Source organism: Odocoileus virginianus, chromosome 22 (assembly GCF_023699985.2).
Source record: "Odocoileus virginianus isolate 20LAN1187 ecotype Illinois chromosome 22, Ovbor_1.2, whole genome shotgun sequence".
NCBI lineage: Eukaryota > Metazoa > Chordata > Mammalia > Artiodactyla > Cervidae > Odocoileus > Odocoileus virginianus.
In genome coordinates, this window is record NC_069695.1 from 20,289,561 (window position 1) to 20,303,350 (window position 13,790).

The 13,790-nt window shown below is 43.5% G+C and overlaps 1 protein-coding gene across 10 annotated transcripts in view; it reads left to right on the forward strand.

The window, feature by feature from the left end:
* The window catches only part of DLGAP1 (DLG associated protein 1), a 760,977-nt gene that overhangs the window by 459,580 nt on the left and 287,607 nt on the right, over positions 1 to 13,790 (forward strand). For 4 of the 10 annotated variants that reach the window (XM_070452694.1, XM_070452696.1, XM_070452695.1 and 1 more), the window contains exon 4: positions 8,151 to 9,179. In XM_070452694.1, coding sequence (XP_070308795.1) covers positions 8,223 to 9,179 — 957 coding nt within the window. In that variant the 5' untranslated portion in view covers positions 8,151 to 8,222. Of the gene's footprint in view, positions 1 to 8,150; positions 9,180 to 13,069; positions 13,283 to 13,534; positions 13,753 to 13,790 lie in introns of those variants that run through there. The other 6 variants (XM_020888591.2, XM_070452699.1, XM_020888593.2 and 3 more) reach the window with 3 other exon arrangements.

The window sequence follows — 13,790 nt, forward strand, 5'->3', positions numbered from 1 at the left end:
CTGTTTTCTCCCAGGCGGTGATTCTAACATGCTTGCAGCTGCCCAGCTGGGCGGGAGGGTAAACTTTACTCAGATGAGGAGGCTTTAGTGGGTCTCCCATGGTTCTGCCACAGACAGTACAGGGTCTCAGCTGCTGGGGGCAGGAAGCCGGGCCTGAGCAGACCTGAAGGTTGTCCGGCAGCCTCTGTTTCTCTCCCGGGCTGCTGGACTCTGCGTCTGTTTTTCCCTGTAAGTTGCTCCTCTCTCCTCACATGCTTCCCCTGCAGGGCCCTTGTTTCTGCTGCCCCACAGTTTGAAACAGCACATGACTCCGGCTCCCAGTGATGCCAGCATCAGCCCTCCTGTACTTGACCTTGCAGATAAGCTCACCAGTGTTCAGTGTGACTCTAGGAACGTTCTCATTTACATTTCTAGGAGCCAGCATCTGATTAACCCAGTTGAGCCTCTGCATAGATGCCCCTGAGTTAGGACTTCAAACCAGGTTCAATCAACTCAGAGGTATGGTGACCACCGTGATATTCCTGGCCAGGACAGCGTCAGTGGATGCTGTGGTCAGGGGACAAAATTTCCCAACGCAGGTGTCAGCTGAACAGCTACCACAACCAGGGGCACTGTTGGTGATTTCTGGGCCTTGGCACTTCTTAATACAACAAGCTTGGTAAGAAAAGCAACAGCATTTAAAAGAAAAGAATTTATGAGAGGAAACTTTTGATTCCAGTAGATAGAGAGATAGATAGGTGATAGTCTAGCTGTGAAGCAAATTGTCCAGAATGCGCCAGAACACGTTCACAGAACTATTCAGCTGGTCATGAGAGCTGCAGACAAAAGCAACTCCATTTTCATCAGAGGCTATTTTCATTGCTTCTTTTCAAGTTGCATTGTGTCTGTATCAATTGTCATAGTTTTGTATATTTCCATTTTCCATCATGGTTTTCTTTATTTTCCATTAAACGGTTTCACTCTATCATCATTTCTGCTTCTCCTAGATTAGTCAATGACTTGCGTATTTTTGTCAGCTTTTTTTTTTTTTTGGAGTGGACCAAAAAAGTGGTGGTTTGTGTTGTTCTCTGTGAAGATTATGTTTTACCTCCATAATGTGCGGTGGCCTCTGCCCACAGCACCCCCTGAAGAGCTGTTGGCCACTGCTGGTCAAGGTGACCACATTCTCTTAGCAACTCCCAGGGAAATCCATCTGCAGGCTTAGCTGAGATAATCACACCCTCATCTGTGTGCATGCATGCTCAGTCACGTCCAACTCTTTGTGGCCCCATGGACTGTAGCCCTCCAGGCTCCTTTGTCCATGGGATTTCCCAGGCAAGAATACTGGAGTGAGTTGCCGTCTCCTCCTCCAGGGGGTCGTCCCAACCCAGGGATTGAACCCGCGTCTCCTGCATTGCAGGCGGATTCTTTACCACCGAACCACCTGGGAAACATACACCCTCTTCTAGAATGATCCAAATGAGGGTAATCCCGTGGGGAGCACATGTCCAAAGTCACATAGAGTCAGGACAGTTACCTTCCTACTCGGGTTGATGCAGAATAATGTTCGGATGTTTTATAATGTCCTGCTTCAATCATCTCCACATAAAAGTCCTCTCCTAAGTCCCATGGCATTTTACCAACCAGCAGTAAGTGTAAGACCAATATTAATGACGACTTACTAACCATTTCTCAAGGAACACTACCCTCCACCTTTTTATTCTCAAAAACCATCATGAAGCCACATCTGAAAGCTTTGTGTGAAAGACAAAGGTAATTTTAGTTGTGTTGCCTACTGTGACCAAATTGGAGGAGATCTGGGTTGTTGTTTTGTTTTTTATATAATACCATATCTTTTGAAAGGGAAATGTTTCAAAGGCATTTATTTGTAGGAGCAGACTGATGGAAGGAGGTATTCACAAACAAAATCAAGCTACAGATGATTAGGATAGCAATTAAGTTCATGAAAAGCCAAAATACATTCTGCGTATATAAAACGGCTTAGCATTGTGCTTTGAGTAAAAGAACTGGTGTATTTCAGCCTGTGCTTATTCAAAGGTGTTCTAATGGCATTTGCACGATTTTAAGTACATAGTACATGAAAGTCTGTGAGTGGGGAAGCCTGAAAAAATGAAAGAAAATGGCATTCAGTTATCTTTTGCAGCTACAAATTCGGAAGGGCAGAAACTATCCCCAAAGTGGACCTTTGGGCAAAATTAATTCATGTGAGTTTTCTATTTACTTTTACCCTAAAATGGCATGGCTTCATGTGTTAGTAGCATATTAATGAGAATCAGTCACTTATTTTAAAAAAATATTTAAAATTATAAGCCTGCTAAACATTCATATTGCTCTTCATTCTCAATCTCTATAGAATTGGGATTATTAGTAGAGGAAAAAATTACTAATAAAAAGTCTGCATCAATGTTGCATAGAATTTTGTTCTGCCTGGAAGAAGCTCCCTGTGTGTTTAGACTGTAGTGGAAACACACGAGTGGGCAGAAGGGCAGAAGTGGGAGGCATCCCTCCACCACCCAGGACATTCTTCCTCTTTGGAGGGTTACTCTTTATCCCCTTTTAGTCTTCTATCATGAACTTCCCAAGAAAGAAAGAATTGCTGCTTTCAGATTTTCTTGCTTCTGATCCCTAAATCTATTCCCTAACTCTCATGCTTAATTGCTCATTCATGTCCAACTCTTTGTGACCCCATGGACTGTAGCCTGCCAGGTTCCTCTGTCCATGGAATTTTTCAGGCAAGAATACTGGAGTGGGTTGCTATTTCCTCCTTCAGGGGATCTTCCCAACCCAGGGATCGAACCTGTGTCTCTTGTGTCTCCTGCATTGGCAGGTGGTTGCTTTACCACTGAGCCATCTGAGAAGCATTCTCTAACTACAGCCAGAGAAATCTCTAGTATACGTGTGGCTGTATCACTGCCTGATTTAAATTGCTCTCATGGATGACCACCACCAGCAGAGTCAAGTCTTTCATATTATAGCAGATCTGACAAAAATTCTCCAGGAGTCAGCCCTATCCACCCTTGTCACTTAGGACTTGGTCCAGATGCAAGGGTCAGAAAACACATCACAGTGGTGTAGACAAAGATACAGGGCCATTCCTTCCTGCATAAACAAGATGCAGAGGTACTTGTCCAGGCTGATAGACACTCTATTCTGGCTGGGCCCATTATCTTGGGCTGCTCCCATCCTCAGACTGTCACTTCCACCTCATGGACCAAGATCACTCCTTAGCCAAGCCTGAAGTCTGAATTCCAGCCAGGGAAGGGGGTAAAGAAGGTATGTCCTTCACTTAAGAGTCATTTTCCAGAAACTGCACCTGCCATTTTCAATTATACTCCATTAGCCAGAATTAGTCACTTGTGTGCATCTAGAGAGACTGGGAAGCAAGTCACTAGTCTGGGACAGGTTTTACTCTCAGTAAGAGAATTTCTTCTTTCTCTTCCATTGAGTGTTATAACCTGGCATGGGCAGGTCACTGGTAAAATGGGGAGAGGCAAAAAAGTGACTCAACCCTGAGATAATTCATGGAGGTTTTGTCTTACCAGCATCTCCCCAAACTAGAACACAGTGCTCCCTCTTCTCCTGGGCAGGGTCCCCCACGCTGTCCTTTCTAAGGCAAGTTGCAAGTTGTGATTGCCCAGCTATCAGTCCTCATTGAAAGAGAGAGTAGACATCCTTCAGGCGGATCCTCTCTCTGTATGTAAAGAAAAGCCAAGCACAGCAGCTCTAAATAAAGACAAGCACAGAAACCAAAGTAAGGACTTGCCAGCTTCACAAGACTATTTTCCATCCAGTCAGCATCTTCTAACATGTGGTTTGTTTGTTTTTCCCTTGGTGCTGATAAATTACCTGCCTTGAGAACTTACTTTACCTGTGCTGGATCGTTCCTGCTTTAGTCATCATCTGGACAGCAGTGCTTCTGCCCCAGGTGTGGGAACTCTTTAAAAACCACTGTCTCTCACACCCAGAGCTCATCTCACGGTAGCCAATACAGTCAACACATTTTCCAAGCCAACGATGAGGGCCTGTCATCTGATGGTAAAATTGCACTTAGGAGGACAACAAAACATCACTTTGAAGTCATAGTGAACAAGGCAAAAATGAGGGATGATCACCGTCGTCATAGAAACCCTTACAGAGGCACGTTGACTCACATTCTCCATCCTGGCTCAGAGAGGAAGGCACGAAAGACAATTTCCCTTTCTATTTTCAGAAATCTTTTACGGCCCCTTAAAACTTAATTCTGGGGCTAATTTTTCCAAGAATGCAGAGGGTAATGAGCATTGCTATTTATCTTTTTTCATGACTAGGTCACATCTCTCTCAGCATTAGAGATTTGCTGGTTGCATTTGGTCATCTGAGGCAGCAAAGACTGAGCCCTGCGTGGGAAGGATGCTCGGTTAATTCTTCCCGGGGATGGTGTTAGGCACACATGGGCTGGAGCAAGTCAAGTCCAGGTTGCCACTTACGAACATGAATTAGGAGAGAGAGAGAAAGAAGTGGCAGAAAGAAGTAGGCTGGAAATAGAATTCATGAGTAAGAAGAGAAGACAAAGAATGAGGGGAGGAAGAGCAGGACCCCCGTGGTAGGTATCACAACCATTATTTAGCCATTGAGGGTTTTAGGTCATCTCCCTCACTCCTCAAGAAGTCACTGAATGTGTTGCTGTAATTTATAATCACTAATTAATCTGTTTTCCTTTTTAAAAGACAAAAGACTAAAAGAGACTGTAAGATTTTTCCCTTAGAAAGGCTAGGGTATTAAGTCATTTTATCTGGTCTTAACCAGAAAGATAAATGGAGCATTTAGAAATGTTTATGAGCATTTATTACCATATTTCATACGGCACAGAGGAAAAGGATCAAGATCTCAGTATCTTTTTACAGATATGTAGAAGAATGAAAGTTAACTTATTTTCCTTGAGTCAATGTTTTACTCTCTATGAAAATATAAGTGCTTGTCACTAGGCTGAAAATAGCCCACTTAAACTTTAGTAAAAAATCACACTGTGCATGTTTAACTTACCAAAATAATCATCCGTTACATCATTGAACAAATTCATCATTAATGGCCTTAAAAAGGCTCTTTGGTTGCTCTGTGTGTCCTCAGGCAACATCATCTCACATGAAATGCCATTCACAAATTAAAGATAATTACATAAATATTGAACACATGATTTCAAATAATCTCCATTTTGGAGTGAATATGTATAATTCATGTTTTTGGCTCTTGCCAGATTCACATTTTATTTAGCAAAAAATATCCACCCAAGACCCAGCTGCTTCAGAAGGAAAGATTGAAGCATTATTTCATATTATTTCATATATTGAGTTATATTATGTGGAATCATAAGACTTATGTGACCATAACCCAACCGGCTTCCTATTTTTGTCTTTTATTTTTAAGTCTATATTTAAAAGACAAAAATGTCTTCGATGAGACCTGTTTTATATAGAGAAACTTCCTCATACAGTGGATTTTTCAACCTAAATTAGTTTGTGCCACAGTTTTGCTAAAAATGTGTATTTAATCTTCTGTATCCCTCCTTGCCACAGCCAACTCTTGGGATCATAACTTTGTACAAAGTAGTCCCTAGGTATTTTATGCTAAAATGTCCCTTATATTAGCTCCTCAGTGGGCAAGTTTTGCTTTACAGGCTCTTCCTGAACCAGTCTGTCTTTCCCTTTTTGTCTCTTCAGGTGTCATTTGCTTTCTCTTCTTTAAACAGATTGTCTTCTGTCTAGACATTCTGTAGTCAGCAGACCAGGTAAACTCCCAGATTTTAAGCTCAAAGCAGGGAGAACTTTAAGAGGTGAGATATTCATTGATGGGACATGGAGAGGCAGAAGTTGAAGGCAAACAAACAAGCAGCATAAGAAACATTCATCCACATGCCTCTTGCCTCACCTGGAAAATCACTGGTCTCTAAAATACCCATAAGATGGTGCCTTCCTTCCTTCCTTGGCCGTTTCCTTTTCAAACACAATAGATGTGATTTGAACTACAGGATGGACCACCCTGGGAAATTTTTCACTGATGCATTACTTCACTAACTAAATACTTTACTGAGTTCCCACCATCAGCCAAGCACTCTGCTGACCACTGAATGCATAAAACATAGTCTCATCCTCAAGAAGCTCCTAATTTGATAGACTGACCAATTTCAAAAGACTCCAGTGATTAAAACCTCTCATCAACTTCCTTCAATTAATCCAGAAACAGAGAGACTAGGAGGAGAAAAGGAGTTTCATAAAGCACGGTTAGAAATTTTCAACAGTTGGGCTCCCACATACAGCATATCCCACGGAACTGACAAGTCCTGATCCCTCAAGACTCCATGTTTTTCTTCATTAGGCTACACATGGGTGTTCTGTTTTGTTTTACAGGCTTTTTTTTTTTTAACAATTAAACCAATTATCTCTCCCTGTCAATCTAAAATTACATTTGTGATTTTGTGGAAAGTCACATTGGCTTTTCTGGACAACTTTCCATATGATAATTTTTGTATTGTAGAAAGCTTTATTTAAAAAACAAACAAACAAGACTGTCAGGAGGAACGCATTCAGCTACTGATGAACTCACTCTATTAGAGTCCAAAGGAAGTACTCTGCCCAGAAAAACAGCAGCTTCTGGTCTTGGAGGATGGGGAAGGCTTGGGGTGACCGTGTTTTGCTCAGCTGCATCTGTAGGAGTTATTTCTCTCCCAGGCACACCCGACCCTTGGGTTCAGGCCCTTCATGTTTCCTCAGGAATGTTCAAGAGTCTTTCCTTTGTCCATCTTGCCATAGCTTGTAAATATTTACCATAAACTCTTAAACCAGCAAAAGGAGATGCCCTGATAGTCAAATGAGCTGATTCAAGCTTATTTATTCTTCATCTGCTCTCAGATTGTAGACAAGAAACTCTTAATTCTCTGATGACAGAAATACATGGGCAGGTTTTCTCTACAGCTCTGATGTATTTGCCCTACCATTAGTTTTTCCAACTCTTAATTACCATGGGAAAGCGGGGATTGTTTGTCGTAATTGTCACCATGGCATTCTAATGGGAAAGTATGTGAAAGAAGATGCAGAAATATATCCTAAAGTTATAAGGTGCCAGTAGCCTCTTTTATTTATGTTTTCCGCTCACATATATGGAGTGCTTGTGTGTCTCTATGGCCCAACTGGTATGAGGTGAAGTGAAAGTAAAAGTGCTAGTTGCTCAGTTGTATGAGACCCCATGGACTGGAGCCCAACAGGCTCCTCTATCCATGGAATTCTCCAGGCAAGAATACTGGAGTGGGTAGCCATTCCCTTCTCCAGGGGATCTTCCCAACCCAGGGGATGAACCCAGGTCTCCTTCAGTGCAGGTGGATTCTTTACCACTGAGCCACCAGGGAAGCCCCTGGTATGAGGTAGGGAGATGTACAGGTGACTAAGAAGTAAACTAACCTCAGGGAGCTTGAGCGAGTGGGGAAAACATGGGACAAAGCATTCCAGAGCTGGAGAGTGTGCAGCAGATGCTCTGCAAGCACAGGAATAATTCTCTCTGTAAGGGGGATCAGCAACAGCCTCCCAGAGAAACTGAGCCCTGTGGCCTGCTAGCCTGATGACTAACATACAGTTAAGAATAAAACCAGAGCAGCAGGGGAAATATACAGTTATTAGAATCCTGGAGGGAGGGGGAGTTTTTCTCCCAAATCACTTCAAAATAATTTAACATTTTTATAGTTTCTTTTTTGGGTTAACTAGCTTTCACCCTGTCTCTCCTGTGTGATTGGAGGGGTCTTTGCCAAGATATAGAGGTAATAGGGCTTTTCCATCAATGCATTAATGCTCCTTTTAGGGAGAGTCAATGAGGCTCAGGTGGTAAAGAATCTGCCTGCAATGCAGGAGACGCAGGTTCAATCCTTGGGGCAGGAAGATTCCCTGGAGGAGGAAATGGCAACCCACTCCAGTATTCTTGCCCGGGAAATCCCGTGGACAGAGGAGCCTGGCGGGCTATAGTCCACTGGGTTGCAAAGAATCCAACTGGACTGAGGGATTACACTTTGACTTTTCATGAGTTCTTCTGCCAGAAAACCAATTCAGTAGCTGATACACAGGGAAAGAGCACTATCTATTTACCAAGGGAAGGGTTAACCACTGTCCCCGTCTCTTTCATTCCCCCAGGTCCTTGCGGGAGACGGGTCTGGAGCCACACCCCCAGGTGTCCATGACCCCCGTGGCTGCGCCCTGTCAGCGATGAAAGGGTTATCGGGCAGCCGCAGCCATCATCACGGAGTCACCTGCGATTCAGCCTGTGACTCGCTGTCGCACCACGCGGACCGCAAGCCATACCTGCTGAGCCCAGTGGAGCACCACCCGGCCGACCACCCCTACTACACTCAGCGGACCTCCTTCCAGGCCGAGTGTGTGGGCCCCTTCAGCGACCCGCTGGCCAGCAGCACCTTCCCGCGGCGGCACTACACCTCGCAGCAGGAGCTGAAGGACGAGTGTGCCCTAGTGCCCCGCACCCTGGCCACCAAGGCCAACCGCATCCCCGCCAACCTCCTGGACCAGTTTGAGAGGCAGCTGCCTCTCAGCCGGGATGGCTACCACACTTTGCAATACAAGCGCACGGCCGTGGAGCACCGCAGCGACAGTCCCGGCCGCATCCGCCACCTGGTCCACTCGGTCCAGAAGCTCTTCACCAAATCGCACTCCCTGGAGGGGCCATCCAAGGGCAGCGTCAACGGGGGCAAGGCCAGCCCGGACGAGTCGCAGACCGTGAGGTACGGCAAGCGCAGCAAAAGCAAGGAGCGGCGTCCGGAGCCCAAGCCGCGCAACAACACATCCCCGGGCTGGTGGAGTTCTGACGACAACCTCGACGGCGACATGTGCATCTACCACTCCCCCTCGGGTGTGATGACCATGGGCAGGTGCCCCGACCGCTCAGCCTCTCAGTACTTCATGGAGGCCTACAACACCATCAGCGAGCAGGCAGTGAAGGCCTCCCGGAGTAACAACGATGTCAAGTGCTCCACCTGCGCCAACCTGCCCGTCACCCTAGACGCACCGCTGCTCAAGAAGAGTGCCTGGTCCTCCACACTGACCGTGAGTCGAGCCCGAGAGGTTTACCAGAAAGCCTCGGTCAACATGGACCAGGCCATGGTGAAGTCAGAGTCGTGTCAACAAGAACGTTCCTGCCAGTACCTTCAGGTACCATTTATATGGAGGGATGGGTGCTTAGAAGTTGTACCTGCTGATTGCATGGTATTTTCTCCTGGGCCCTAGTGTTGGCTCTACTATGAATTCTCTATGTGAACCTGAGCAAATTATTTAACATTTTGTGGGCTGAGGACTCCTATCAGGAAACAGGCCTGCTAGCAACCTCATCCAGTTATCTTGAGGTACTGGATATAAAAGTGCTTTGAAAAGCACGCCTACAAAAAGGCAAGGAGTTACTAATGTTTTGTGTTCCTCTTTTGTCTGAGCGATTGTAGGACAAGGAGGGGAGAAAAGGGGAGTTTACACAGAATTTTAAAATAAAGCCACCTTTTTTACAAAAGTCAACAATGATCTTTGGAATTCTGGAAAGAGTTTAATTAGTTCTATTCAGGGTTTTTTGTTATTATTATTTAAGATTCTGCCCCAAGCTATTAGTTTGGAAAAATTGATCAACATCTTCACCATTGCAATTTTCACACCACAACGAACCTAATCACACCCCCACCTAAGTCCTCATCCCCCAGAGCACAGGGAGTTGGGGTGATGCCCTGCACCCTGAGGAGGTGGAGATGGAACCAGTTTGGGGACCTGACAAGTACAGCTGCAGAGACTCAGGACAACAGAGAAGAGGAGGAAAAGAAGGGGAAGCATCTGCACAATAAAATACAATTAGTGTCAGTATGTAAATCCCACATGCACAGACCCAAGGCCGCTCCTCCCCTTCTGCAGACTCCTATTTTTCCTACTGCCCTCCAATCCACTGAAACCAGATTTCACCTGGATAAAAATATCAGGGGAAGAGTCTCTTTTTTTCCCTACTGCCTCCCTTTAGAATTGTCATTTTTACTGAGACACAACGTTTCGAAAGAGGGATCCTCACATTTTTCCTTTTCAAAGTGTGCGTTTTCTCTTCCTAGCCCTCCCTTCCTAGCCTTGTCTGTTTTAAAAAAGGTTTTACTGGAATATAAAATCATGACATAATCATTTCCCACTCTTAAGAATAAATGCAAGTAAAAGTCTTCCACCAAGACATTCATCTTTTTTGCTCTCTTTGGATCTCTTCTGGCAAAGCTGACTCCCTTGGGATTGCTGCTACCAAGTTCTGAAGATATTCCAGGCTGGCAGTCACTGGGTAGGGACAGTGCCAGACCCATCCCCAGACTTCAGAAGAGGCCACCATTGTGTGGATAGTTTTCACAAACAACATAATATTTCCTACTGAAGGTGGCAGCATTTAATTTACTGTAAGGTTGTCCTCAGTCGCTTAGTCGTGCCCACCCTTTGCGACCCCATGGACTAGAGCCCACCCGGCTCCTATGTCCATGGCACTTTCCAGGCAAGAATACTGGAATGAGTTACCATTTCCTACTCCCGGGATCTTCCCAACCCAAGGATCAAACCCATGTTTGGCAGGCATATTCTTTACCACTGCACCACCTAGGAAGCCCTATAAGGTTGTTATATGTGTTAATTAAGTTATCAAGAATCACTAACAGAAGTTTAAAGCTAAAGGGATCATCTAACCAAACCTCTTCATTTAGAATACAAAAAACTAGACTCAAAGAAAAGTAAAGGCCTTATAAGTCACACTGTTAATATATGGCAGAGGTAAGACCAGAACTCAAGACTCTTAGCTCATAGATAAGACCATTATAAATATTACAACTGAAAGCCTTAGAAATTCTTTAACCACATAAATCTCATCCACTACTGAAAATAAAATATTTTGATAAGGTATCTGTCTTGAAGAAAGGATGTGTAATGAGACAGAAAACCTAGAATTCATTTTTGTCTATGAAGGTTCTGTGACTAGTGGCAAAAACAAAATTTAATTTTAAAAATTGAACCATAATCAGTAGTGATAAGATCAGATAAGAAATATCAAATTAAAGCATTTCCCTGGTGGCTCAGCAGAAAGAATTCACCTGCCAATGCAGGAGTTGTGGGTTCAATCCCTGGGTCAGTAAGATCCCCTGGAGAAGGAAATGGCAACCCACTCCAGTATTCTTGCTTGGGAAATCCCATGGACATTGAAGCCTGGTTGGCTACAGTCTGTGGGGTCACAAAGAAGTGGACATGACTGAGTCAGCACAGCATTCTGCACAAGACTTTCAAACTGAAAAAAAATTTTTTTTATATATCAGTGTGGGGATATAGTAAATGCAGTTACTCCCCCCAACCAGTATGCTGAGATGAGGAGTTCCTCTAAAGAAAAGGAAGAAGCTGGACATTCACATGGAGGAGGAGGAAATGGGACACTCCTAAGAACTGGAATCCTCTCTAGCTCTCTTCTTGCTTTACAGGGAAAGGAGAATCTATGTCCTGCAGAAGTTCCTCTTAGGAAGATAGGTTTAGCCAGCACCTGTCAGCTCCCATAGAATAATTTCACTTGTAAACTCATTCTTAGAAGCAAATTTGGGAACATAGAGGGGTTTGTTTTCTAGTCATATTGCTTTGTGAAAAAGTGAAAGTGCTAGTTGCTCAGTCATGTCTGACTCTTTGAGACCCCATGGACTGTAGCCCACCAGGCTCCCTGTCCATGGGATTCTCCAGACAAGAATACTGGAGTGAGTTGCCATTTCCTTCTGCAGGGGATCTTCCCAACGCAGGGATCGAACAGGATCTCCTGAATTGCAGGCAGATTCTCTGAGCCACCAGGAAAGCCCCAATTACCAACTAATATTGAAACTGGATGTACAGATGTGTTTGATTTCAGTGTCAGAAAGTTTAACGGACAAAGCATTGAACTTTAAATAAGAGGGTTTATGTTTTAGTCCCTGTTGGCCACTAACTAGTTGGTGATCACTAACTAGTGATGCGGCTTAGAACCATCATTTCAGCTCTCCAAAGTCTCTTTCTTCTACTATAAAGTGAGGCACTTGGTTGAGAAGGCTGGGATCCCAGTCCACATCTTCAGATGCCTCAGTTACACATGCAAAGCACTAATTAGAGCCGTTTTCAAGAGTTGTAAAGGCCTGGAGCTACCATTAAATGCTTGAAGTAGATGCTTTTCCAATGATACCTAATTTGCTCTCGGAAACTCTAGAAAGTATTTTACAGTTAAAGGAACTGCGATTTAGTAAATTAGATTAAGTCACTTGCCCAAGGACACACAGCTAGTACATGGCAACATGGAGGATCTAACCTGATTCATCGGCCTTCAAACCTGGATTTCTCCATTAATCGTGTCTGATCTCTGCCCAGACCATATATAAAACAGAGGGAAGAAGCAGCATATACCCTCTGCCTGTTATGTACCAGAAATCATAGAGTATCCATTTAGTACCAAAAAAACCTTTGTAAAATTAGTATTAATATTACTATTTACTCCAGTTTTATAGATGACAAAACTGAGGCACAAAAGATGAAATTCCGTCTTCAGGAACTCATGGGTAGTAACTGAGAGAGCTAAGACTTGACTGCAGATCTGTCTGGGTCTATAAAGTGCTTCAGAAATAGAAACAAATGCATTTTTCTCATTTTAATATTAGTTCTGTTCTGCAGCAAAGGTATGCATTCACTTGACCTCCTCTGTTTGCACACGGTTAAGAATGCATGTCCATGAAATGTGACCCATCTCAGATGAATGGCTTAAATGTTCCTAATTTGATTCCAGACTGAACACAGGTTAATATTCACCAATAATAGAATTCTAAATACTAAAAAGTTCTGTTTCTTTCTATATTGAATTGTCACTTAGAAATTATTTAACTTCGGTCATTGCCACGATTATATAGAAAATGAGAGGTCTGTAGGTGTCTAGCCTCCGTCTGACATTGATTTAGAAAGAAAATACTGTAGCTTGAAATTATTTCAAGTTCCAGTTAATATAGTCAGTTGCTTAGATGTGCTGCCTCACAAGCTGTCTGTGGTTGATTTAAAAAAGACTCCCTTTTTTCCCCCAATATTGTTATTTTTAAATGTCAAGAATCAGATGTCTGCTGTTTAGAACTATTGTACGGCTGCCAGTGACTGTCTGTATCAGAATTTGGAGCAGGGACATGGATCTGAAGACATTAAAACTGTTTAATTCTCAGTTGAGATGTGGTTGGCTTTTGTACATTTGGAATAGAGCATTTATGGCACATCTCAGGGTAAGTGCTAATCGTTAAGTCAAGAAAATAGGAAGGGGGTCAGAGGAGTAGAGGGAGTTTTGGTTGTTGATTTGTTTTTGCTTTAAGAAAACAGAATTCTTGATTCTGTAAATGCATTTTTATGTAAAACGTTGCATGTTGAATGACTGGCATAATAAGCTATTCAGGAGAGCAAGATTTTAGATTTCCAACTGTTAGCCTTAAAAAAAAAAAAAAAACCCTTCAAATTGTGTATTTTTGCATTCATCCAGCAGCAGAAACAGGAAAAAGGAAACAAAACGCTCTCCGGTAAAAGTAGAGAGAGAGAGACACAGGGGGAGAGAGAGAGGGAGAGAACGCACACGAGACAGACAAGAAAGCCAGCACGCTCAGAGATGAAATTCTAGGAGAGCAAAATGATCGACCTTTTTAAGGCTGAGTGGGTTTCTTCAGTTTGTGTGCAAGTTTCAAGAAATGGAAGGATTGACCAGGTTTGAGTACAACTCTTTTATTACTATGTATTTGGTGA